Source organism: Nerophis lumbriciformis, linkage group LG24 (genome assembly GCF_033978685.3).
Source record: "Nerophis lumbriciformis linkage group LG24, RoL_Nlum_v2.1, whole genome shotgun sequence".
NCBI classification, from domain to species: domain Eukaryota; kingdom Metazoa; phylum Chordata; class Actinopteri; order Syngnathiformes; family Syngnathidae; genus Nerophis; species Nerophis lumbriciformis.
Genome location: NC_084571.2, coordinates 3,620,253 through 3,647,968, shown reverse-complemented (window position 1 = coordinate 3,647,968; position 27,716 = coordinate 3,620,253). Strand labels below are relative to the sequence as shown.

At 41.9% G+C, this 27,716-nt stretch overlaps 1 protein-coding gene across 1 annotated transcript in view; it reads left to right on the top strand.

The window, feature by feature from the left end:
- The window catches only part of fam117aa (family with sequence similarity 117 member Aa), a 77,909-nt gene extending 52,653 nt beyond the window's left edge, over window positions 1-25,256 (top strand). Inside the window, exons 4-9 of the mRNA XM_061981334.1 lie at window positions 4,171-4,266; window positions 4,352-4,468; window positions 6,319-6,435; window positions 6,505-6,724; window positions 19,264-19,441; window positions 24,409-25,256. Of these exons, the coding sequence (XP_061837318.1) occupies window positions 4,171-4,266; window positions 4,352-4,468; window positions 6,319-6,435; window positions 6,505-6,724; window positions 19,264-19,441; window positions 24,409-24,622 (942 nt within the window). The 3' untranslated portion in view covers window positions 24,623-25,256. The remainder of the gene's footprint in view (window positions 1-4,170; window positions 4,267-4,351; window positions 4,469-6,318; window positions 6,436-6,504; window positions 6,725-19,263; window positions 19,442-24,408) is intronic.
- The last annotated feature ends 2,460 nt before the right edge of the window (window positions 25,257-27,716 follow it).

The following is a 27,716-nucleotide window of genomic DNA, read 5'->3' as shown; positions in this document are numbered from 1 at the left end:
ACATTAGCTTTAAAGCTACACACACACAAAATGTTGTGTTCCAAGTAGAGATGTCCGATAATGGCTTTTTTGCCGATATCCGATATTCCGATATTGTCCAACTCTTAATTACCGATTCCGATACCAACCGATACCGATATATACAGTCGTGGAATTAACACATTATTATGCCTAATCTTGTTGTGATGCCCCGCTGGACGCATTAAACAATGTAACAAGGTTTTCCAAAATAAATCTACTCAAGTTATGGAAAAAAATGCCAACATGGCACTGCCATATTTATTATTGAAGTCACAAAGTGCATTCTTTTTTTTTAACATGCCTCAAAACAGCAGCTTGGAATTTGGGACATGCTCTCCCTGAGAGAGCATGAGGAGGTTGAGGTGGGCGGGGTTGAGGTGGTGGGCAGAGGGTAGGGTGTAGTTATCTTCTTTAGCAGGGCACTTGAATCTAGGGATGTCCCGAGCCGATATTTGGATCGGATCGGCTGCCGATATTTTCCAAAAATTGCGTATCTGCAAGGCATGGGAAAATGCCGATCCAGATCCAGTTTAAAAAAAAACTCCGGTCCGTGTTTTCCAACACACCTATTTAAATAATACATTCCACTTTTCTGCTGCTCCGTAATTTCCGTTCCGCATTTTCCAGCACACCTTCAACACATCCACAATTCTCACGCAGTTGCTTTTAGCTGCTGGCATTACACGACAGGCTCTTCTCACTCTTTCCTGTGTCTCCCTCTCACAGACAGCGAGCGCACCTTCTTACACACGTCACATACTGTCACGTCATACGTCGTCACATACGTATACGCCCTCTCCCAGCAGAGAGCGAGGTAGCGGCATGGCTAACGTTAGCTGTGATGCTAGCGCAGCCGCTAAGGTGCGCGCCTGCTCAAGCGTCCTCTGCGCACGGCAAATCTATGCCACGCACAAAATCAAATAAAAAAAATAAGCGCATAACAATTTTCGACACACGGACACGACAGAGACAACAGTTTTCGTCATCAGTGTTCAAATATTGTGACGTCTGTCGAGAGTGGGGAGGGGGGGGTGTATTGTAGCGTCCCGGAAGAGTTAGTGCTGCAAGGGGTTCTGGGTATTTGTTCTGTTGTGTTTATGTCGTGTTACGGTGCGGATGTTCTCCCGAAATGTGTTTGTCATTCTTGTTTGGTGTGGGTTCACAGTGTGGCGCATATTTGTAACAGTGTCAAAGTTGTTTATACGGCCACCCTCAGTGTGACCTGTATGGCTGTTGACCAAGTATGCGTGGCATTCACTTGTGTGTGTGAAAAGCCGTAGATATTATGTGATTGGGCCGGCACGCAAAGGCAGTGCCTTTAAGGTTGATTGGCGCTCTGTACTTCTCCCTACGTCCGTGTACACAGCGGCGTTTTAAAAAGTCATACATTTTACTTTTTGAAACCGATACCGATAATTTCCGATATTACATTTTAAAGCATTTATCGGCCAATAATATCGGCAGCCCGATATTATCGGACATCTCTAGTAGAGGTTACTAAAAGCATTTTCAAAATAGTCTAAATTGCAGCATCAATGCTGACAAACCTACAAGACCCTATTTTAGCACCCTTTAAAATGTTAAAAACACTCTCATGTTGCCTTTTAAGTTGTCAACATGGTAACAAAATAGCTTTTAAAAAAGAGCTAACACACTAGGACAGGGGTCGGCAACCCAAAATGTTGAAAGAGCCATATTGGACCAAAAATACAAAAACTGTCTGGAGCCGCAAAAAATTAAAAGCCATATTACATACAGATAGTGTGTCATGAGATATAAATTGAATTAAGAGGACTTAAAGGAAACTAAATGACCTCAAATATAGTTACAAATGAGGCATAACGATGCAATATGTACATATAGCTAGCCTAAATAGCATGTTAGCATCGATTAGCTCGCAGTCATGCAGTGACCAAATATGTCTGATTAGCACTCTACACATGTCAATAACATCAACAAAACTCACCTTTGTGCATTTATGCACAAAGTTAAAAGTTTGGTGGCCAAAATGAGACAGAAAAAGGATAAAACACGTCCTAGGAAGTCGGAGAAAGTTATATATGTAAACAAACTAAGGTGAGTTCAAGGACCGCCAAAATTAGTAGGACAAAACGGCGCTCGCCAATTACTCGAATCAGTGAAGCATGTTTAATATAAACAGTGTGATTTATAACAATTAGGGAGGTTTGTGTCATGTTTGTCCTCCTACAGAAACCATACTAAACCAAAAATTTTTTTTTTCCCCCCTCATCTTTTTCCATTTTTCATACATTTTTTAAAAAGCTCCAGAGAGCCACTAGGGCGGCGCTTCTAGAGCCGCGGGTTGCCGACCCCCGCACTAGGATAATGCCAAGTGGGGCAGTGACCCACCTGCTCCAGCAGATGGTGCTGTGTTGTGTTGGACCAAGTGTCCTTAACATTATCAATAGTAGCCTCTCTTCTGGAATAGTTCCAGTAGAGTTTAAACATGCAGTGGTACGACCTCTACTTAAAAAACCCAGCCTCGACCCCTCTCTCCTCTCTAACTTCAGACCTATCTCTAATCTTCCATACATTTCCAAAATATTAGAGAAGGTTGTCTACAGTCAGTTGTTGCCCTTCTTAGAGGATAATGGTATCACTGAGCTGTTCCAGTCCGGTTTTAAAGCCCTCCACAGCACAGAGTCAGCGCTTCTAAAAGTTTTTAACGATATCCTCCTGTCCACTGATTCTGCTAAATATGTTGTCCTGGTGCTTTTAGATCTGTCTGCTGCGTTCGACACCGTCGACCACGCCACCTTAATCACTCGTCTTGAGAACTGTGTGGGCATTAAGGGCGCCGCCCTCAACTGGTTCCGGTCGTACCTAACCGACAGGAGTTTTTGTGTAAAAGTAGACAGTTTTATGTCGTCCACAGCTCCTTTACCACATGGGGTCCCCCAGGGCTCAATCCTTGCCCCAATTTTATTTGCGCTTTACCTTCTCCCCCTTGGTTCTATTTTTAGGAAGTACAGTATTGCATTTCATTTTTACGCCGATGATTGCCAGATTTATTTTCCCATGGCACAAAATAACACGGTTCAACGTCTTATTGACTGCCTGCACGACATCAAAGTCTGGCTTTCAGCTAACTTCCTGAGCCTAAATGAAGATAAAACAGAAGTTATGTTGTTCGGTCCAAGTCGCTCTCCCTCCCCCAACGTTGACCTCGGCACTCTGACCCCGTATCTCAGCGACTCTGTCACAAACCTGGGGGTAAAGTTTGACTCAGATTTTAAGTTCGAAAAACAAATCAGCAGCGTCGTTCAAAAAAGCTTTTATCAATTACGCCAAATAGCGAAAGTGAAACCGCTTCTATCAAGACATGATCTTGAGAAATTAATCCACGCTTTTATCTCGACTCGTCTTGATCATTGTAATGCCCTGTATGTAGGCATTAGCCAGGCCTCCCTCGCCCGCCTGCAGCTCGTGCAGAACTCTGCTGCTCGTCTGCTAACACAGACCCGCAGACGTGAGCACATCACCCCTATTTTAGCGTCCCTTCACTGGCTCCCTGTGCGTTACCGAATACATTTTAAACTCCTTTTATTTGTTTTTAAATGTCTAAACAACCTCGCGCCAACCTATCTCTCCGACCTCCTTCAGCCTTACTGCCCCACCCGATCCTTAAGATCAGCCGATCAGCTGCTGTTGACGGTCCCTGACACAAGGCTGAAGCTTAGAGGTGACAGAGCTTTCGCCGTTGCTGCTCCCAAGCTCTGGAACGACCGACCCCTGAGTGTTAGACAAGCCTCCTCTCTTCCTGTTTTTAAATCTCTCTTAAAAACATACTTTTATTCCATGGCTTTTAACACTGAGTGATATCCATCCTGCAATGGCGCCCCATAATACACCTGCTGTGATCCTGTTTTTATGTTTTTATGTTTTTATTAATTCTATTTTAATTATTTTTTTTTTTATCGTGTTCTGTTTGTGTTGTGTTGTGTTTGCTCGGTACTCGTTTTATCTTTTAACCTGCTCATTGTACAGCACTTTGGCTACCCCTGTGGTAAATTTTAAATGTGCTCTATAAATAAAGTTGATTTGATTTGATTTGATTCATTTTCTGTTTTTTCCTGTGTAACACTACTGGACAAAATAAATATTTCAAACATTAATCAACCCTTTCAGACTCCAAGCTGCTGGGCGGACGAGACTCAGTCCAGGAGAAGTCTTGGAGGACACAAGCGTTCAGCGTCATGGGGCAGCGCAGAGCACCTGAAGGAGGCACGTCGTCATCATCATCGCCATCTTGTCTTCTTGGTGTCACTTTGGGAATGTGAGTGACCTTCTCTCCCTGCACTGCCCCCAGGTGGCCAAACTGAGGCAGCAGCTGCAGAAGCGATCGCGCCATGCCGCTCCTTCCACGGCGGGATACGAGCAGACGCATCATTCGCTGCCAGGGAGTCACGCGGCAGGTGTTACACAGGTGACTTGACGCACACCAAGTAAACAAGGACTTAATGACGTAACACGACACAACAACACAGCACGAGGATACGATTACGCATGCACCTCCTGGTACCCCAGCACCTCCAGAACCCTCAAATCTAGACTCCAAACATCGCAGAACAAGCTAGTCAAGTTACTTCTAGACCTCCTACCCACTTCTCCAAAGTGGGCTGGCTCAGGGTGGAGGACAGAGTAAAACAACTTGCACTGAGCCTGGTCTATAAAATCCGCTACACCTCCCTGATACCGAAGTACATGTCAAAGTACTTCCTTAACCGCCATAACCACAACACCAGGGGGAGCTCCACAAACCATGTTAAACCCAGATTTCAATCTAACAAAGGTCTTAACTCATTCTCCTTCTATGCCACATCAATATGGAATGCACTCCCAACAGGTGTAAAAGAAAGTGCATCTCTATCCTCCTTCAAAACCGCACTAAAAGAACACCTCCAGGCAACTTCAACCCTAGACTAACACCCTCCCCCCACCACATCCCACCTCCCCGGATTGTAAATAATCAAATGTATATACTTGTTCTTATGCTTTCTGAGCTCACTTTGTTCACTGCTCGCTGTACATATCATACCAAGTCAGACCTACACTGTTTCAATGTCCATTTCTCAGATGATATCATTGTTGATGGCTGAAGTGCTGATATCAACCAAACCTAAACCCCCCCGCCCCAACCCCATCCACATCTCATCCCCCGGATTGTAAATAATATATTATATATTTATATAATTCAGTGTTTAAACTCTGATGATTAACTTGTGTGATGACTGTATTATGCTGATAGTATATATTTATACCAGGGGTCAGGAACCTTTTTGGCTGAGAGAGCCATGAAAGCTAAATATTTTAAAATGTATTCCCGTGAGAGCCGTATAATATTTTTTTTAACAATGAATACAACTAAATGCGTGCATTTTTAAGTAAGACCAACATTTTTAGAGCATAATAAGTCTCTTATCTTACCATAACTGCGACTTCTGGTGCTGCATGGTTTTGCTGATGGCTTTGTAGTCTGGTTGATACGTGGTTATTTTTAACACCAGCGGAATTATTCTATACTTATCGTGTTAAGCAGTGTCAGCTAAGATTTATCTGAGAGCCAGATGCAGTCATCAAAAGAGCCACATCTGGCTCTAGAGCCATAAGTTCCCTACCCCTGATTTATACCATGAATTGATTAACGTGGACCCCGACTTAAACAAGTTGAAAAACTTATTCGGGTGTAACCATTTAGTGGTCAATTGTACGGAATATGTACTGTACTGTGCAAGCTACTAATAAAAGTTTCAATCAATCAATCAATGCATTAGCGTTAGCGTCTGGTTCACTCGTGTTGAAACGAATAACTACACTGACTACTTCTACATCATGAACAAAGTAAATAGTTCATATTTCTCTTTTAAACTCAGGTTGTCGGGTCCCAGTAAACTGCTCTCAACTCTGTGGAAATATTCATTTCGCAAAATACAACCAATAGTACGTTAATGTTAAATCTTACTTGTGAAAAGTAAGTAATCCCCCGATTCCTATTTTGAACAGTCCGCTCATTTGAGTAGAAAAACGCTGAACACCAGCCCGGCATTTTTGTTTTCTACCTGTCGACTGTCAGTTTAGGCAACTCGCCGGCTCCTCATCACCACTTCAAGATGGCGGCCGAATTTCAACATAATGATGTAACACTACGACATACCAACTTAACACAATGACATAACACAAAGATGTGACATATGAACGTAACACAGCGACGTAGCACAATGACACAACAACATGTTATGTCACAAAAAGTGGTATTAATGGCGGTTCTTGTTCCAGACGCCGCCGCTGGTGCCGCTGAACAGACTTGCTTCCCGGCTGCGGCGCAGCGTGGAAGGTCTCAACCTGGAGCTGGAGGAAGTGTTTGTGTCGGAGAAGCGTGACGATCAACACGAGGTGAGGACCTTCAGAAATGAGCAACGAGGATGAAAACGTCCCAACATTTTACAATATCCGTGCTTCCAGATCCTGGACATCCCAGACGGACACAGAGCTCCTGCTCCCCTGCAGAGGTGCAGCAGCGGCTCCCAGAGCGAGTCGTCTCCTGGTCCCTTGGACTCGTCCCTGCTGTCTCCTTCTCAGTCGCCCTGTCCTCTCGATCCATCGCTGTTGTCTGCGTCCGAGTCGCCGTCTCCCTCCAGCCGGTCGCTCTTCTCCTCATCGCGGTCGCCGTCCCCCGAACCAGGTCAGACTATGTTCAGACTATGTTCGAGGATTGTCCCAATACCAAAATGTGACTAGAAAATCTTATGAACATGTTGTACCATTGTGGAGGCATAAAAAAAAAGAGGTAAAATGGCCACTGCTCAGTTAGCTCATACACGTCTTTAAATCTCTGGATTGAAGAAGTTATGTGCTGATCATTCTTACTGGGGACCCTGGGGAAAAAGAGTTAATATGGTTCATGGGTACCAAATTTAAATAATTTTGCATAATTCACACAAATAAAAAAATAAATAAATGAAATATGACATGATCCTCAGAATACAGCACTACAGCTGTCTTCTTATAGGAAGTTTCACCACTTAAATGTACCAGCTACAGCCCGATGAGGGGGCTGCTGTGCAAATGTCTCACACTCAAACTAACCAGTAAACATGTTTTATGGGCCAAAGGTTAAAAATCACTTAGGCATCTTCAGAATGGATCTGACCATTTATAAAGGTTTCCCTCTTTTTTGTCCCCATACTGTCAGAGGTCCCCTAAAGGTAAATGATAAATGATAAATGGGTTGTACTTGTATAGCGCTTTTCTACCTTCAAGGTACTCAAAGCGCTTTGACACTACTTCCACATTTACCCATTCACACACACATTCACACACTGATGGAGGGAGCTGCCATGCAAGGCGCTAACCAGCACCCATCAGGAGCAAGGGTGAAGTGTCTTGCTCAGGACACAACGGACATGACGAGGTTGGTACTAGGTGGGGATTGAACCAGGGACCCTCGGGTCGCGCACGGCCATTCTTCCACTGCGCCACGCCGTCCCCAAAGGTGACTGTGTAAACACAGCGATGTCCCCATTAAGTCCCCATGCCAGAACACGAACACACACACACACACACACACACACACACACACACACACACACACACACACACACACACACACACGAGCGTATGAAGTGCATACTTACTCAACAGCCATACATGTCACACTAAGGGTGGCCGTGTAAACAACTTTAACACTGTCATAAACCATACTTGCCAACCTTGAGACCTCCGAATTCGGGAGATGGGGGTGGGTCCCGGAAGAGTTAGTGCTGCAAGGGATCCTGCGTATTTGTTCTGTTGTGTTTATGTTGTGTTACGGTGCGGATGTTCTCCCGAAATGTGTGTTGTCATTCTTCTTTGGTGTGGGTTCACAGTGTGGCGCATATTTGTAACAGTGTTAACGTTGTTTATACGGCCACCCTCAGTGTGACCTGTATGGCCATACTTGCCAACCTTAAAACCTCCGATTTCGGGAGGTGGAGAGCGGGGGGCGTGGTCAGGAGTTGGGCGGGCGTGGTTGGGGGCGTGGTTAAGAGGGGAGTAGTATATTGACAGCTAGAATTCACCAAGTGAAGTATTTCATATATATATATATATATATATATATATATATATATATATATATATATATATATATATATGTATGTGTGGGAAAAAAATCACAAGACTATTTCATCTCTACAGGCCTGTTTCATGAGGGGGGGTACCCTCAATCGTCAGGAGATTTTAATGGGAGCATTTGCATACCATGGTTTATATAGGGCACAGAGTGGGTGGGTACAGGCTGGCCTAGGGGCGTGGTAATTGGCTCATGTGTTACCTAGGAGGTGTTTCCGTCTATGGCGGCATGTTGTTACAATTTCGCTGCGCTTGTTGAGGGATGACAGGTCTGGACGGTAAATAATAAACAGTTTCTCTTTCAAGCATAGGTTGCATCTTTTATTACCACTATTGTAAGGTGTGCTGGATGCAAGAATTTGCCATGTTATTGAATATTCAACATTATTGTCTTTGAGGTCCCAAATGTGTTTGCTGAGTTCTGTGGTATTTCGCAGGTTTTTGTTCCTGAAAGAGGCCTTGTGATTGTTCCATCTGGTTTTGAATTCTCCCTCGGTTAATCCTACATATGTGTCGGATGTGTTAATGTCCTTGCGTATTACCTTAGATTGGTAGACAACTGATGTTTGTAAGCACCCCCCGTTGAGAGGGCAAACAGGTTTCTTTCGACAATTACATCCTTTGTTGGTTTTGGAGTCGCTCTGTCTGAGGGCCGGCGGCTCATTTGCAATTGTTTTGTTGTGGTTTGAGATGATTTGTCGTATATTGTTCATGCAGCTGTAGCTCAATTTAATGTTGTTCTTGTTGAATACTTTTCTTAGGATGTTGTCTTTGGGAAAGTGTTTGTCAATCAGATTGAGGAATTTGTGTCCAATGTTCGTTGAGACGTTTTTGCTGTATGGGGGGTTGTACCAGATGATGTCGTTCCGTTTTCTGTTCTTTTTTGGCTGGTTTCCTGGCGTGGGTTCATAGGTGAGGGTGAAATTGTATCCGCTTTCATCAAGGGCTTTTTGGTACGGGGGGGTTGCTTGGTCAAATTCAGCTTTGCTAGATGACAGCATCGATAGCCTTTTATTGATTCCGGTAGGTATTCTTTTCGTGGTGGTGGGTGGGTGGTTGCTGTCATGGTGCACGTATTGGAGTGTTGTGTTGGGTTTCGTGAATGGTTGGTAGCTGTTATTTCTCAGGTTGAAAGTGACGTCAAGGAAGTTGACGGTTTGCTTGTTGGCTTCAATCGTGATCCGTAGGCCGTTCTCTTTGAAAATTTGGCATATGCGACGATATATATATATATATATATATATATATATATATATATATATATATATATATATATATATATATATATATACATCCTGAAAATATGCAAACAAAACTGTGTTTAGATAATTGATACTTCAAACTTGCATAAATAAATCTTAAGGAATATAACATAACTTGGCTTCTGAGAGCTTCAAAATGTAATGAATAAAATGCTAAAGTTGTTGATAAACAAGCAATTATTTTAATAATTAAATATGGTCATTTTAAATGAATTATTATGATCATTTAAAATTAATTATTTCAAATATGTTTATTTTAATGTATAATTCTATGGCTGGATGTAATAAGGAGTCAGAAAAAATACAAATAAAAATACAATTCATTTTGATGTTTTTAGCAAAATATAGTAAAAATGTATTTTTTTTTTTTTTTTTTTTTTTTTAATTAATTAATAAATATATTTATTTTTAGGTAAGATAAACATAATAATACAATTTATCTCTCGTCTGGACGATTTAGTTCTTGTCACCCTGTTGTCCTCCCGTCGTGACAAAAGGCTGTCCTCACTCAGGTCCGCATGGAGCTGGAGGGGGCGTGGCCTCCAGCTCCGGCTGAAAATCGGGAGATTTTCGGGAGAATATTTGTCCCGGGAGGTTTTCGGGAGAGGCGCTGAATTTCGGGAGTCTCCCGGAAAATTCGGGAGGGTTGGCAAGTATGTGTATGGCTGTTGACCAAGTATGCCTTGCAGTCACTCATGTGTATGTAAAAAACGCATATATTATGTGAGTGGGTCGGCACGCTGTTTGAATGGAGGAAAAGCGGACGTGACGACAGGTTGTAGAGGACGCTAAAGACAGTGTCTTTAAGGCACGCCCCCAATATTGTTGTCCGGGTGGAAATCGGGAGAAATTCGGGAGAATGGTTGCCCCGGGAGATTTTCGGGAAGGGGCACTGAAATTCGGGAGTCTCCCGGGAAAATCGGGAGGGTTGGCAAGTATGCATAAACATGTGCCACATAGTGAACCCACACCAAACAAGAATGACAAACACATTTCGGGAGAACATCCGCACCGCAACACAACATAAACACTACAGAACAAATACCCAGAACCCCTTGCAGCACCAACTCTTCCTGGACGCTACAATATGTTCCTTATTGCAATCAAATGATAGTTTTGTCATTAAATAAGATAGTGAACATACTAGACAACTTCTCTTGTAGCAGTAAGTAAGCAAACAAAGGCTCCGAATTGGCTGCACTAACATATTGTGTCATCTATTTATTTTGTCCAAATTCTAATGGATTATTAATCTACTTTTCCTTCTGTTGTTTGATACTTTACATACGTTTTGGCTGATACTACAAATTCCGGTATCAATCCGATACCAAGTAGTTACAGGCTCATACATTGCTCATAATTAAAGTTCTCCTGTCTTCTGGGACGTATTTCATGGATTTAAAAACGGTAAAAAAGACAAAAGATTTTGTGATAATTAAAGATATTGTAGCGTCCAGGAAGAGTTGATGCTGCAAGGGGTTCTGGGTATTTGTTCTGTTGTGTTTATGTTGTGTTGCAGTGCAAATATCCTCCCAGAATGTGTTTTGTCATTCTTGTTTGATGTGGTTTCACAGTGTGGCGCATGTTTGTGACCATGTTGGCGTTGTTCATACGGCCAACCTTAGTGTGACCTGTATGGCTGATGACTAAGTATGCCCTTCATTCACTTGTGTGTGTGAAACTAACATGAATAATACACTTGATTATTATCACACAGCCTGACAGCTTTCTTGACATCTCAAATCAAATCAAATCAACTTTATTTATAGAGCACATTTAAAATTTACCACAGGGGTAGCCAAAGTGCTGTACAATGAGCAGGTTAAAAGATAAAACGAGTACCGAGCAAACACAACACAACACAAACAGAACACGATAAAAAATAAATAATTAAAATAGAATTAATAAAAACATAAAAACATAAAAACAGGATCACAGCAGGTGTATTATGGGGCGCCATTGCAGGATGGATATCACTCAGTGTTAAAAGCCATGGAATAAAAGTATGTTTTTAAGAGAGATTTAAAAACAGGAAGAGAGGAGGCTTGTCTAACACTCAGGGGTAGGTCGTTCCAGAGCTTGGGAGCAGCAACGGCGAAAGCTCTGTCACCTCTAAGCTTCAGCCTTGTGTCAGGGACCGTCAACAGCAGCTGATCGGCTGATCTTAAGGATCGGGTGGGGCAGTAAGGCTGAAGGAGGTCGGAGAGATAGGTTGGCGCGAGGTTGTTTAGACATTTAAAAACAAATAAAAGGAGTTTAAAATGTATTCGGTAACGCACAGGGAGCCAGTGAAGGGACGCTAAAATAGGGGTGATGTGCTCACGTCTGCGGGTCTGTGTTAGCAGACGAGCAGCAGAGTTCTGCACGAGCTGCAGGCGGGCGAGGGAGGCCTGGCTAATGCCAACATACAGGGCATTACAATAATCAAGACGAGTCGAGATAAAAGCGTGGATTAATTTCTCAAGATCATGTCTTGATAGAAGCGGTTTCACTTTCGCTATTTGGCGTAATTGATAAAAGCTTTTTTGAACGACGCTGCTGATTTGTTTTTCGAATTTAAAATCTGAGTCAAACTTTACCCCCAGGTTTGTGACAGAGTCGCTGAGATACGGGGTCAGAGTGCCGAGGTCAACGTTGGGGGAGGGAGAGCGACTTGGACCGAACAACATAACTTCTGTTTTATCTTCATTTAGGCTCAGGAAGTTAGCTGAAAGCCAGACTTTGATGTCGTGCAGGCAGTCAATAAGACGTTGAACCGTGTTATTTTGTGCCATGGGAAAATAAATCTGGCAATCATCGGCATAAAAATGAAATGCAATACTGTACTTCCTAAAAATAGAACCAAGGGGGAGAAGGTAAAGCGCAAATAAAATTGGGGCAAGGATTGAGCCCTGGGGGACCCCATGTGGTAAAGGAGCTGTGGACGACATAAAACTGTCTACTTTTACACAAAAACTCCTGTCTCATAAGTAAAGACCGTATTGACGTAATAATTGATATGTTGACGATGAACGGCTTGTGTATCGTTACAGTCGACGTCCGTGTAGATCCACCCATTTGTTTACATTCAGGAGAGCTGTTAGCCGTTAGCTATTGTGCCCTCCTACGGTGTGTAGTGAAACATGTTTAGCTATTCCTCGTCCTGCAGGGATGATATTTGTAAAAAAAACTTTATTTGTCGCCAAGAAGATGAGGATTAGTGATTTAGAAGTAGCTAAAACACTACCGACTGAGGATGGACGTTAACCGCTAGCTAGGTAACGGCTAACGGGGGCAAGAGCTAAGCGCCTCTTTAGTGTTTATAGCAGGGGTAAGAACCTATGGCTCCCGAGCCAGATGTGGCTCTTAGCTGACATTGCTTAACATGATAAGTAATTAATATTTCCGCTCGTAATCAATGTTAGAAATAACGTTGAAAATATAAAACATTCTCATGCATTTTAATTAGAGATGTCCGATAATGGCTTTTTTGCCGATATCCGATATTCCGATACTCTTAATTACCGATTCCGATATCAACCGATACCGATATATACAGTCGTGGAATTAACACATTATTATGCCTAATTTTGTTGTGATGCCCCGCTGAAATAAATAAAAATAAATCAACTCAAGTTATGGGAAAAAAATGCCAACATGGCACTGCCATATTTATTATTGAAGTCACAAAGTGCATTATTTTTTTGTAACATGCCTCAAAACAGCAGCTTGGAATTTGGGACATGCTCTCCCTGAGAGAGTATGAGGAGGTTGAGGTGGGCGGGGTTGAGTTGGGGGGTGTAGGGAGTAGCGGGGGGGTGTATGTTGTAGCGTCCCGGAAGAGTTAGTGCTGCAAGGGGTTCTGGGTATTTGTTCTGTTGTGTTTATGTTGGGTTACGGTGCGGATGTTCTCCCGAAATGTGTTTGTCCTTCTTGTTTGGTGTGGGTTCACAGTGTGGCACATATTTGTAACAGTGTTACAGTTGTTTATACGGCCACCTTCAGTGTGACCTGTATGGCTGTTGACCAAGAATGCCTTGCATTCACTTGTGTGTGTGTGAAAAGCCGTAGATATTCTGTGACTGGGCCGGCACGCAAAGGCAGTGCCTTTAAGGTTTATTGGCGCTCTGTACTTCTCCCTACGTCCGTGTACACAGCAGCGTTTTAAAAAGTCATACATTTTACTTTTTGCAACCGATACCGATCATTTTGAAACCGATACCGATAATTTACGATATTACATTTTAAAGCATTTATCGACATCTCTAATTTGAATCCATCCATCCGTGTTCTACCTGTTCAAGAAGTCGCATTAATGGTAAGAAGTGTTTTATTATTGGTTAGCTTCAGAATAACAATGTTATTAAAAATAATAAGAGACTTAATATACTCTAAAAATGTTGGTCTTACTTAATAATGCATGCATTTAGTTGTATTCATCCATCCATCCATCCATCTTCTTCCGCTTATCCGAGGTCGGGTCGCGGGGGCAGCAGCTTAAGCAGGGAAGCCCAGACTTTCCTCTCCCCAGCCACTTCGTCCAGCTCCTCCCGGGGGATCCCGAGGCGTTCCCAGGCCAGCCGGGAGACATAGTCTTCCCAACGTGTCCTGGGTCTTCCCCGTGGCCTCCTACCGGTTGGACGTGCCCTAAACACCTCCCGAGGGAGGCGTTCGGGTGGCATCCTGACCAGATGCCCGAACCACCTCATCTGGCTCCTCTCGATGTGGAGGAGCAGCGGCTTTACTTTGAGCTCTCCCCGGATGACAGAGCTTCTCACCCTATCTCTAAGGGAGAGCCCCGCCACCCGGCGGAGGAAACTCATTTCGGCCGCCTGTACCCGTGATCTTGTCCTTTCGGTCATAACCCAAAGCTCATGACCATAGGTGAGGATGGGAACGTAGATCGACCGGTAAATTGAGAGCTTTGCCTTCCGGCTCAGCTCCTTCTTCACCACAACGGATCGATACAGCGTCCGCATTACTGAAGATGCCGCACCGATCCGCCTGTCGATCTCACGATCCACTTTTCCCTCACTCGTGAACAAGACTCCTAGGTACTTGAACTCCTCCACTTGGGGCAGGGTCTCCTCCCCAACCCGGAGATGGCACTCCACCCTTTTCCGGGCGAGAACCATGGACTCGGACTTGGAGGTGCTGATTCTCATCCCAGTCGCTTCACACTCGGCTGCGAACCGATCCAGTGAGAGCTGAAGATCCTGGCCAGATGAAGCCATCAGGACCACATCATCTGCAAAAAGCAGAGACCTAATCCTGCAGCCACCAAACCGGATCCCCTCAACGCCTTGACTGCGCCTAGAAATTCTGTCCATAAAAGTTATGAACAGTTGTATTCAGTGTTAAAAAAATATAAAATGGCTCTCATGGAAATACGTTTTAAAATATTTGGCTTTCATGGTTCTCTCAGCCAAATAGGATCTCGACCCCTGGTTTATAGCTTCAACTTTATGGCTTGTTTTTAAACCAAAATGTGCCAATTCTTCCTTACTATCGCCACACTGTTACATTTTGATTTCTTGGGGTCATCTTAGATGAAAAGTTGACATGGAAAGCTCATATATTGCATGTGAAAAAAAAAGGTATCTAAAAGCGTATTTATTTTGAACAAGGTTAAATACAGTTTCCCGTATAATACAATGAGAATGTTATATTGCTCAATTATTCTATCTTATTTCAATTATTGTGCAGAAATATGGGGAAATACGTATCCCAGCAACGTAATGCCTTTATTTCTTTCACAGAAAAGAGCAATTTGTATCATTTTTACAGTAGGATATAGAGACCACACAAATCCACTCTTCATTAGGTCAGGATTATTCAAACTAAAATACATTGTAGAATTGCATCCTCTATTAGTGATGTTCAAAGCTAGAAATAAAGTTCTTCCGAAGGACTTACAGAAGTTATTTGTGTTCACGTCTGAAGATGAGAACCACAGAAGGCCGTATGACCTTAAACATCCAAGAGTGCGAACACATTTGAAACAAATGTGCTTGTCTGTTGCTGATGTGAAAGCATGGAATTCTCTAAAGAAAGACTTAAAAAGATGCAAGAATATTTTTGAATTTAAAAAGAGTTACAAAAAGAGACAACTGGAATTATATCAAACTGATTTTTTGATTTTGATTGGACAAGTTCAGGTGTTGGTGGAGGGAACAGTTATAAAGTCGTCTAAAATAATTACCGTAGTGTTAAAAAGGGGGCAGATACATATAAGAATAGTATTCTTTCATCTGCTCCTTTCTGATCATGGAAATGTATAAGAAACAAAAAAACAATGCAAGTGTCAACTGTACATGGCTTGTATATATACATTTTCATGAAAGGAATAAAAAGAAATGATGATGATGATGATGGTGTGCGTTGCCTAACATGGGCTTCTGCGCGACGTCATGTCTGGAAAAAAAAACATACCGGTATTTTTCGGCAGCAGTATACCGTATTTTCCGCACTATAAGGCGCACCGGATTATTAGCCGCACCTTCAATGAATTACATATTTCATAACTTTGTCCACCAATAAGCCGCCCCGGATTATAAGCCGCGCCTACGCTGCGCTAAAGGGAATGTCAAAAAAACAGTCAGATAGTTCAGTCAAACTTTAATAATATATTGAAAACCAGCGTTCTAACAACTCTGTCCCAAAATGTACGCAAATGTGCAATCACAAACATAGTAAAATTCAAAATGGTGTAGAGCAATAGCAACATAATGTTGCTCGAACGTTAATGTCACAACACACAAAATAAACATAGCGCTCACCTTCTGAAGTTATTCTTCATTCGTAAATCCTTCGAATTCTTCGTCTTCGGTGTCCGAATTGAAAAGTTGCGCAAGCGTGGGATCCAAAATGGCCGGTTCCGTCTCGTCGAAGTCATCGGAGTCAGTGTCGCTGTTGTTGTCCAGTAGTTCTGTGAATCCTGCCTTCCGGAAAGCTCGGACCACAGTTGTGACCGAAATATCTGCCCAGGCATTTACGATCCACTGGCAAATGTTGGCGTATGTCGTCCGGCGCTGTCTGCCCGTCTTAGTGAAGGTGTGTTCGCCTTCGGAGCTGTGTGAAAAAAGCCACCCGGCCTCTTCGCGTAAACTTCCCTTAACCACTCGCTCATCTTTTCTTCATCCATCCATCCCTTCGAGTTAGCTTTTATGATGACGCCGGCTGGAAAGGTCTCTTTTGGCAAGGTCTTCCTTTTGAATATCACCATGGGTGGAAGTTAGCATGGCAAGCTAGAACCACAGTGAAGGATGACTTCTCATTCCCTGTGGTGCGAATATTCACCGTACGTGCTCCCGTTCCACAGTGCGGTTCACAGGAATATCAGTTGCTGTGAAATACGGTAGTAATCCGTGTGCGGATGGAGAGATTGCGTCTTTTTATGAACCGGATCCTTGTCGCTTAGTAGGAGCCATTTTGTGGTCTTTACAGATGTAAACAGGAAATGAAACGTACGGTGATATCCGCGCGTTTTTTCTTCTTCTTCCGGGGGCGGGTGGTTGCTTACAGTAGAAGAAGAAGCGCTTCCTGTTCTATGGGGGCGGGTGCTTTCCTTGGCGGTTGCTTGCGTAGAAGAAGAAGCGCTTCCTGTTCTACCGGGAAAAAAGATGGCGGCTGTTTACCGAAGTTGCGAGATCGAAACTTTATGAAAATGAATCGTAATAAAGCGCACCGGGTTATAAGGCGCACTGTCAGCTGTTGAGAAAATTTGTGGTTTTTAGGTGCGCCTTATAGTGCGGAAAATATGGTAGTACCGTTTTTTAATTTATTAGAACTGTACAAGCGGTAGAAAATGGATGGATGAATGGTACTTTATTAGTACGACCCAACTATGTTCCCTCTTTTTGCATCAATGTGTTGTATCTTCCCAGGGTAGCCATTAGTTAGAACCCCCTATTTAGGAGTCCACTGAGGTCCTTTAGGCTGTCTTAGTAAATACATTTTATTTGACAGAAAAGGAGTAGGTACAAACAACTGTGATACCAGGGCTGGAGAGAGAGAACGAAGCTATCTAAAGGTCGGCGCAATGTCTAAAATGGACACCCTCCTCATCTGTTTTTCCGTATTGATGGGTATCGAAACTAAAAGTTAACTTGTCACGTGTGCCCGAGCACACACACATTCTCATACACTCTCTCTTCTTCATTCAGAGCCTAAACGAGATCCAATGTGTGCGTATTAGCAAGGATAGGAAACACAGGATGCATTCATGTACTGCACATGTACAAACCCTGTTTCCATATGAGTTGGGAAATTGTGTTAGATGTAAATATAAATGGAATACAATGATTTGCAAACTCTTTTCAACCCATATTCAATTGAATGCACTACAAAGATAACATATTTGATGTTCAAACTCATAAACTTTATTTTTTTTTTGCAAATAATAATTAACTTAGATTTTCATGGCTGTAACACATGCCAAAGTAGTTGGGAAAGGGCATGTTCACCACTGTGTTACATGGCCTTTCCTTTTAACAACACTCAGTAAACATTTGGGAACTGAGGAGACACATTTTTTAAGCTTCTTAGGTGGAATTCTTTCCCATTCTTGCTTGATGTACAGCTTAAGTTGTTCAACAGTCCGGGGGTCTCCGTTGTGGTATTTTAGGCTTCATAATGCGCCACACATTTTCAATGGGAGACAGGTCTGGACTACGGGCAGGCCAGTCTAGTACCCGTTGATGTAACACGTGGCTTGGCATTGTCTTGCTGAAATAAGCAGGGGCGTCCATGGTAATGTTGCTTGGATGGCAACATATGTTGCTCCAAAACCTGTATGTACCTTTCAGCATTAATGGCGCCTTCACAGATGTGTAAGTTACCCATGTCTTGGGCACTAATACACCCCCATACCATCACAGATGCTGGCTTTTCAACTTTGCGCCTATAACAATCTGGATGGTTCTTTTCCCCTTTGGTCCAGAGGACACGACGTCCACAGTTTCCAAAAACAATTTGAAATGTGGACTCGTCAGACCACAGAACACTTTTCCACTTTGTATCAGTCCATCTTAGATGAGCTCAGGCCCAGCGAAGCCGACGGCGTTTCTGTGTGTTGTTGATAAACGGTTTTCTCCTTGCATAGGAGAGTTTTAACTTGCACTTACAGATGTAGCGACCAACTGCAGTTACTGACAGTGGGTTTCTGAAGTGTTCCTGAGCCCATGTGGTGATATCCTTTACACACTGATGTCTCTTGTTGGTGCAGTACAGCCTGAGGGATCGAAGGTCACGGGCTTAGCTGCTTACGTGCAGTGATTTCTCCAGATTCTCTGAACCCTTTGATGACATTACGGAGCGTAGATGGTGAAATCCCTAAATTCCTTGCAATAGCTGGTTGAGAAAGGTTTTTCTTAAACTGTTCAACAATTTGCTCACGTTTTTGTTGACAAAGTGGTGACCCTCGCCCCATCCTTGTTTGTGAATGACTGAGCATTTCATGGAATCTGCTTTTATACCCAATCATGGCACCCACCTGTTCCCAATTTGCCTGTTCACCTGTGGGATGTTCCAAATAAGTGTTTGATGAGCATTCCTCAACTTTATCAGTATTTATTGCCACCTTTCCCAACTTCTTTGTCACGTGTTGCTGGCATCACATTCTAAAGTTAATGATTATTTGCAAAAAAAAAAAAAGTTTATCAGTTTGAACATCAAATATGTTGTCTTTGTAGCATATTCAACTGAATATGGGTTGAAAATGATTTGCAAATCATTGTATTCCGTTTATATTTACATCTAACACAATTTCCCAACTCATATGGAAACGGGGTTTGTACACTTCACCCTGTGCAAAGGTGGGATTGTATTCCTCCAACAAGTACTAAGTAGTATTTGTCTTTGTGTCGCGCAGAGTCCGCTGCCTGTGAGACTTTGCGTCCTCCATCTCCTGCCACCTTCTTCCCTCCTTATGGAGCGGATCCTCCTCAGCTGCAGTCCTGCTCGCCTTCGCCGTGTCCCAACCAAAGCTTCTCCTTCCCGCGCCAGCCGCCAGAAGGCTGCGAGCGAGTCCGGGTGTGCGAGGAAGCCACGTGAGTTGAACGGTTTAGCCTTGCTCCTTCTGAAGCGGTCCCATGAGGACATGTGCACCCTCACGTAGGCCTGGGTGATATGATTTTTTTTTTAAATACATTAAAAAAATGTACAAATTTTTTACAAACATTTTCAATCCGGCCCGCCGGATGTTCTACATTATTTTTTAGACCTTTAACATCAAAACTGTAGGCGCCATTATGATGTGCAGTGCTGTTTTTAAATGACCGTAAGTCTTGAACTATAGAAAGTATTTCAATGGTCGAAATCTGCGCTTTTGGGTGTTATACGGGTTATTATAATCTACGTCAGTGTTTTTCAACCTTTTTTTTTTGCGTTGAAAAAATTAATAAATCATTGAAAAAAACGAAACTCAGTTGACAGTAAAAAGTCGTCACAATTGTTGGATATGACTTCAAACCATAACCAAGCATGCATCACTATAGCTCTTGTCTCAAAGTAGGTGTACTGTCACCACCTGTCACATCATGTCGTGACTTATTTGGACTTTTTTGCTGTTTTCCTGTGTGTAGTGTTTTAGTTCTTGTTTTGCGCTCCTATTTTGGTGGCTTTTTCCTCTTTGTTTGGTATTTTCCTGTAGCAGTTTCATGTCTTCCTTTGAGCGATATTTCCCGCATCTACTTTGTTTTAGCAATCAAGAATATTTCAGTTGTTTTTATCCTTCTTTGTGGGGACATTGTTGATTGTCATGTCATGTTCGGATGTACATTGTGGACGCCGTCTTTGCTCCACAGTAAGTCTTTGCTGTCGTCCAGCATTCTGTTTTTGTTAACTTTGTAGCCTGTTCAGTTTTAGTTTCGTTCTGCAAAGCCATCCCTAAGCTTCAATGCCTTTTCTTAGGGGCACTCACCTTTTGTTTATTTTTGGTTTAAGCATTAGACACCTTTTTACCTGCACGCTGCCTCCCGCTGTTTCCGACATCTACAAAGCAATTAGCTACCGGCTGCCACCTACAGATATGGAAGAGTATTACACGGTTACTCTGCCGAGCTCTAGACAGCACCGACACTCAACAACAACACATCATTTGTAGACTATAATTACTGGTTTACAAAAAATATTTTTAACCCAAATAGGTGAAATTAGATAATCTCCTACAGATCAAATCAAATCAAATCAACTTTATTTATAAAGCACATTTAAAATTTACCACAGGGGTAGCCAAAGTGCTGTACAATGAACAGGTTAACAGATAAAACGAGTACCGAGCAAACACAACACAACACAAACAGAACACGATAAAAAATAAATAATTAAAATAGAATTAATAAAAACATAAAAACATAAAAACAGGATCACAGCAGGTGTATTATGGGGCGCCATTGCAGGATGGATATCACTCAGTGTTAAAAGCCATGGAATAAAAGTATGTTTTTAAGAGAGATTTAAAAACAGGAAGAGAGGAGGCTTGTCTAACACTCAGGGGTAGGTCGTTCCAGAGCTTGGGAGCAGCAACGGCGAAAGCTCTGTCACCTCTAAGCTTCAGCCTTGTGTCAGGGACCGTCAACAGCAGCTGATCAGCTGATCTTAAGGATCGGGTGGGGCAGTAAGGCTGAAGGAGGTCACACCAGACTGTATCTCACCGCGGCACAGTGGTTGAAAAACACTGATCGACGTCACAGCAGCTCTGTAGAGGAACAAAGCAGAGTGGGCGGGGTTTGTTTTCGTAGCAGCCCGCCCGAAATGCGTGTGTCAGGAACACATGCGGAAGCACATTTTTTATGTGATAACATATAATATTGTAGGTGTTTATTACACTTTGCATTCATAGTTTGCTGGGGGTTTTTTTACATTTTAGTTGTGTTTTGCTTGATTGTAAAAGATACACAAATATCTAGGACAGGGGTCGGCAACCTAAAATGTTGAAAGAGCCATATTGGACCAAAAATACAAAAACAAATCTGTCTGGAGCCGCAAAAAATTAAAAGCCATATTACATACAGATAGTGTGTCATGAGATATAAATTTAATTAAGAGGACTTAAAGGAAACTAAATGACCTCAAATATAGCTACAAATGAGGCATAATGATGCAATATGTACATATAGCTAGCCTAAATAACGTGTTAGCATCGATTAGCTTGCAGTCATGCAGTGACCAAATATGTCTGATTAGCACTCCACACAAGTCAATAACATCAACAAAACTCGCCTTTGTGCATTCATGCACAACATTAAAAGTTTGGTGGACAAAATGAGACAGAAAAAGAAGTGGCATAAAACACGTCCTAGAAAGTCGGAGAAAGTTGTACATGTAAACAAACTACGGTGAGTTCCAGGACCGCCAAAGTTAGTAGGAAAAAACGGCGCTCGCCAATTACTCGAATCAGTGAAGCATGTTTAATATAAACAGTGTGCTTTATAACAATTAGGGAGGTTTGTGTCATGTTTGTCCTCCTACAGAAACCATATTAAAACAAAAAATATATTTTTTTCCCCCTCATCTTTTTCCATTTTTCATACATTTTTGAAAAAGCTCCAGAGAGCCACTAGGGTGGCGCTAAAGAGCCGCTCTAGAGCCGCGGGTTGCCGACCCCTGATCTAGGAGCTGGTCTGAGAAGTAAAAGAGGAGCGACGTTCATATGTTGTTAATATTCAGTGTTTTATTGTAAATCCCACTTTCTTTCTTTTCATGTACATTTTCCGTTCCGTTTTTTTGAGGTGGTCTGTCATAACGTTTTTAGAACTCTATGTGACATTGTGACTTTTGGTATTATTGTTCCTGGAAAAAATGGACCCAAACATAGATGTTTACAGCTAAATGTGTATATATCATGTATACACCAGAGGTGGGACCAAGTCATTGTTTTGCAAGTCACAAGTAAGTCTCAAGTCTTTGCCCTCAAGTCCGAGTCAAGTCCCGAGTCAAGACAGGCAAGCCCCGAGTCAAGTCCAAAGTCAAGACTGGAAAGTCTCAAGTCAAGTCCTAAGCCCTGCATTTTGAGTTTCGAGTCCTTTCAAGTCCTTTTAACCACAGACTAATATATTAACACAGATTGTGTATGCTTTTCAAATGCTGTATTTATTTATTAAAACAAGTGCATTTTAAATTGCAGGAAAGAAAATTGTGCTGACATTGCACTTTATAATAGCACTATTAACCAGTCATTTTAAACATTAACTCATTCCTTTACAGAACAAACACATTGAAAAATAAAGTGCAAATGTACTTATTTGTACAAAAGTGTTAACATTGAAAAAACATGACATATACGTGAACATAACAAAAAAGTTGTACTTTTTATATGTCAGGGCCCTATGCTGCATTGCATTTGCAAAAGACCAAATTAGCCAAGAGTCTGTCAGTCATTTGTGCACGATGGGGGCGTAGTATGATGCCACCATGGCTGAAAACTCGCTCCACTGGAGCACTGGAGGCAGGCACTGCCAAGACTCTCATGGCCACTCGGAACAGTGAAGGAAGAGTCTTCATGTTCAATGCCCAGAACAAAAGGGGGAGAGAGTTGTTTTGGGTTGGTGCACTACTTGTAAGTGTATCTTGTGTTTTTTATGTTGATTTAATAAAAAAAAAAAAAAAAAAAAAAAAAAAAAAATTTCTTGTGCGGCTCGATACCAATCGATCCACGGACCAGTACCGGGCCGCGGCCCGGTGGTTGGGGACCACTGAGGTAAACAACCAACAGTATGTCAGAAAGCTAGCTAAAACGGTACACATATTCATAATATAGTATACATTTTAACTGACCTTTATTTGACTATTTTTGTCTTTTTTTAGGTGGCTAAAATACGCGGTGCTGCTGACCGCCGTCTAACGTTACGTGTGATATATTGACTAACGTAACCCTGCTTAAAAAAATCACTGAACAAAAAGTATGAATAAGGTAGTGAACTGCAACAGATTCCCGTGTTTGCAATAACGTTATAACGTTAGCAGTGAGTTTACAGCCTCACTGATTTAACTACACAGCAAATAAAAGTCACGTTACTTAGCCAATAAACGTTATCTTACATTCAAAACTTACCGTTCTTTGTGCAACTTCAAATGCCGGACGAAGTTGGAAGTTGTTGCCTCTCCATCAGTAATTTTCGAACCGCATGTGTTGCATGCTGCAAACCGTTTTGTGTTGACCACCTCGTAATTTTTATACCCAAACAAAATTATTTTAGGCATCATTTTTTGTTCACTGGCGTGTGGTTTGGACATGTCTTCTTCGTTGGTTGTCCTGCAATTTGATTGGATGAATGCTGTGTGATGAAAACAAAGTAGATCTAATTTGATTGGCTGTTGTACTGAGAGCACACCAGCTGACACACGCAACGCTGATAGACAAGTACACAATGAAAAATACGGAGCGCTCCCGAATAACTTTTTCATCTTTGGGTTTTGGGGAAAGTAGCAAGTCATGTCAAGTCATGTCAATTCAAAAGGCTCAAGTCCAAGTGAAGTCACAAGTCATTGATGTTAAAGTCTAAGTCGAGTTGCAAGTCTTTTTACATTTTGTCAAGTCGAGTCTAAAGTCATCAAATTCATGACTCGAGTCTGACTCGAGTCCAAGTCATGTGACTCGAGTCCACACCTCTGGTATACACACATACACATTTTTTCTCTCAATGTGTTGAACATCTCCGTCCAATAGCTGTTCAGGAATGGGCATAGCCAAAACATATGTTTTATATTAGCTGGACACTTTTGCTGACTTTTTTTAAACAAACTTTGCAGCGTGCAGTCATTTGTTCAACGCTCGTTGCCGCAAAACCAAACCACTGACAACACTTTTCTTTTCTTTGGAACAGACTTCACGCTCTCGTTTGCCCTTAGCATTAACCAGGTCTGGTATGTGTTCATCTCCGCTACATAAGCTCCTCTTGGAGCAAGAGGAAAAACATTGATTTTTAATTTTTTTAATCGTCTGCAACAACATTTTTTTATCTGTCAATAAAATCGATATATCACCCAGGCCCACACTCACGTGTCATTTTTGTAGGTCCGCCTGTCACGATGAACCTCTCCTGCAACCATCCTGCCCGGACCTCAACAAGGTCAACTTCACCCCGCACGGAGGCTCGGCTTTCTGTCCCGTCAGCCTCCTGAAGCCCCTGCTGCCCTCCATGGACCTTCTCTTCCGTGGCCTGTCCGTCTCCCCGGTCACAGGGTGCCCCGGTCAAGCATCTCCCACCAGGCAGCTTGGTCTGCAGTGAGGAACAACGTGGAACCTGAATAACTTTCAGCCTCCTGAACAGCCATGAGTGGAAGATGAATCGCTTTAATCGGATATTGGTCTCACCAGGAATCGCTACCCAAGGCTGTTGGACTTGTTGGAGGGGAAAAAAAGACCAGTTTGATGAATATGAATAGTAATAATGTTTTCATTTTGAATGCCTTAAATCCATCAAACACTCAAACAACATGTTGACATTAGTGTTAATTTCTTCCCAACATTACAATTGGTACTAATATGCAAGTTGTGACATTCACACACTTCATTGATGAACAGCCAAACTATTTTGGGTTTTCATGTTTTTTAATGGCTTCTTTTGTACGCTTTTTGAAAGATATTTTTTTATCTCACAGGGAAAAAAACGACTTATTTTTCTTTTTTGCCTTTTTTTTTTACTGTGCAGGGAGTGTATTAGCTTTATTTGCTCGAGAAGGGCTTTTTTCAAACCAAAAACAGTAAAAATTGAACATTTTAAAATTGGAGTTGAGTTGCACTTAATTGATGTTTAATTTTAGAGGTACTCTTGTCTGTGCTTCTGTTTACGTTTTAAAGGGATGGCGCTCCAAATGTCATCGTATGCATCCATACAGTGACAATAAATACTTTCTATTTCATTTGCAGCGTTTAGATCACTTTTCTTTAGTTCTTCTTTATATACCGTCCATTAAATTCTGAAAACAACCATAAATAACTAAACAATTTGTGGAGGAGGCAAGGTCGGCGCGCCTCCTGCAGGAATGAGGTGTGTATGGCCCGACCTCGAAGCCAGCGGCAGGTGAGTAGATTACCCAGCTGGGGCTGATTATCTAATCACCCGTCACCCTTATTAGCAGCAGCCGGCACGAGACACGTGTTGGAGTTGGAGTTGCTGGTGAGCAGACGCATGAGACCGAGAGAGGGAAAAGCAGAGACTCGCCGGACTGAAAAGTCCGAGAGACATTTTGCTGGAAAGCAAACCATACTGCTGTATGAAAATAAACGACTTGTTACACCAGACTACCGGGCTCATAAAAGATCTATTGGACTCAGGAGAACCCTCCATGAGCAAAGACTCTCACACGAATGTTTTTGATAATGAAACGTAAACTAAACTAAAGAAATGTACTAACAACTCAGTTTTGTTCAAAAGCATAAAATGAATACCCACTGTAAATTGACTTCTGCGAAACGTTGATCACTATTTGTTTCGTTCTTATTTCAGTATAAATCTTTTTAAAATGTATTTTATTAGAAAATCATAAAAACAAAGCGAATTACAATTATGAGAATAACAAGGGGTTGTTAGCATTTATATATCTGTTAAATATTTGTTGTAAAGGTTATAAAGTATTGTCTCAGTTAGTTAGTTTAGCCTTTATTTGAAGGGACAATGCACAGACACATTCAGCTCAAAGACAGACATGTTCTGCACCAGATTATAGCTAAATAGCTCATTTCCATCTGCAGTCCCTGGCTACCTAAATGAAAGAAATACAAAAATCATGCAATAAAATTGTAACAATAAAATTATACTATAAGATGTAATCAAATTAAGAAAAGTCCTAACATGCCCTTTCATTGACACATACTTTTTATACAATACAACCACCCCTCATTTACATCATCACACATATTATTGCAGTTTTATTCTTATTTTATAGACTTTTATTTATAATATGCAACATTTACATACAAACAATAAATAATAATAATCAAAACAAGTACAGAAACAGTACAAAACAGCGCCAGGGGGTTGTAAACTCAAAGTAACTAAAATAGAATGCTATATATATATATATATATATATATATATATATATATATATATATATATATATATATATATATATATATATATATATATATATATATATATATATATGTATGTGTGGGAAAAAAAAATCACAAGACTATTTCATCTCTACAGGCCTGTTTCATGAGGGGGGTACCCTCAATCGTCAGGAGATTTTAATGGGAGCATTCGCATACCATGGTTTATATAGGGCACAGAGTGGGTGGGTACAGGCTGGCCTAGGGGCGTGGTGATTGGTTCATGTGTTACCTAGGAGGTGTTTCCGTCTATGGCGGCATGTTGTTACAATTTCGCTGCGCTTGTTGAGGGATGACAGGTCTGGACGGTAGATAATAAACAGTTTCTCTTTCAAGCATAGGTTGCATCTTTTATTACCACTATTGTAAGGTGTGCTGGATGCAAGAATTTGCCATGTTATTGAATATTCAACATTATTGTCTTTGAGGTCCCAAATGTGTTTGCTGAGTTCTGTGGTATTTCGCAGGTTTTTGTTCCTGAAAGAAGCCTTGTGGTTGTTCCATCTGGTTTTGAATTCACCCTCGGTTAATCCTACATATGTGTCGGATGTGTTAATGTCCTTGCGTATTACCTTAGATTGGTAGACAACTGATGTTTGTAAGCATCCCCCGTTGAGGGGGCAATCAGGTTTCTTTCGACAGTTACATGCTTTGTTGGTTTTGGAGTCGTTTTGACTGGGGGTCGACGGCTCATTTGCAATTGTTTTGTTGTGGTTTGAGATGATTTGTCGTATATTGTTCATGCAGCTGTAGCTCAATTTGATGTTGTTCTTGTTGAATACTTTTCTTAGACAACAACCTAAGAAAAGTATTCAACAACCTTAGACAACAACCTAAGAAAAGTATTCAACAAGAACAACATCAAATTGAGCTACAGCTGCATGAACAATATACGACAAATCATCTCAAACCACAACAAAACAATTGCAAATGAGCCGTCGACCCCCAGTCAGAACGACTCCAAAACCAACAAAGCATGTAACTGTCGAAAGAAACCTGATTGCCCCCTCAACGGGGGATGCTTACAAACATCAGTTGTCTACCAATCTAAGGTAATACGCAAGGACATTAACACATCCGACACATATGTAGGATTAACCGAGGGTTAATTGTAACAACATGCCGCCATAGACGGAAACACCTCCTAGGTAACACATGAACCAATCACCACGCCCCTAGGCCAGCCTGTACCCACCCACTCTGTGCCCTATATAAACCATGGTATGCGAATGCTCCCATTAAAATCTCCTGACGATTGAGGGTACC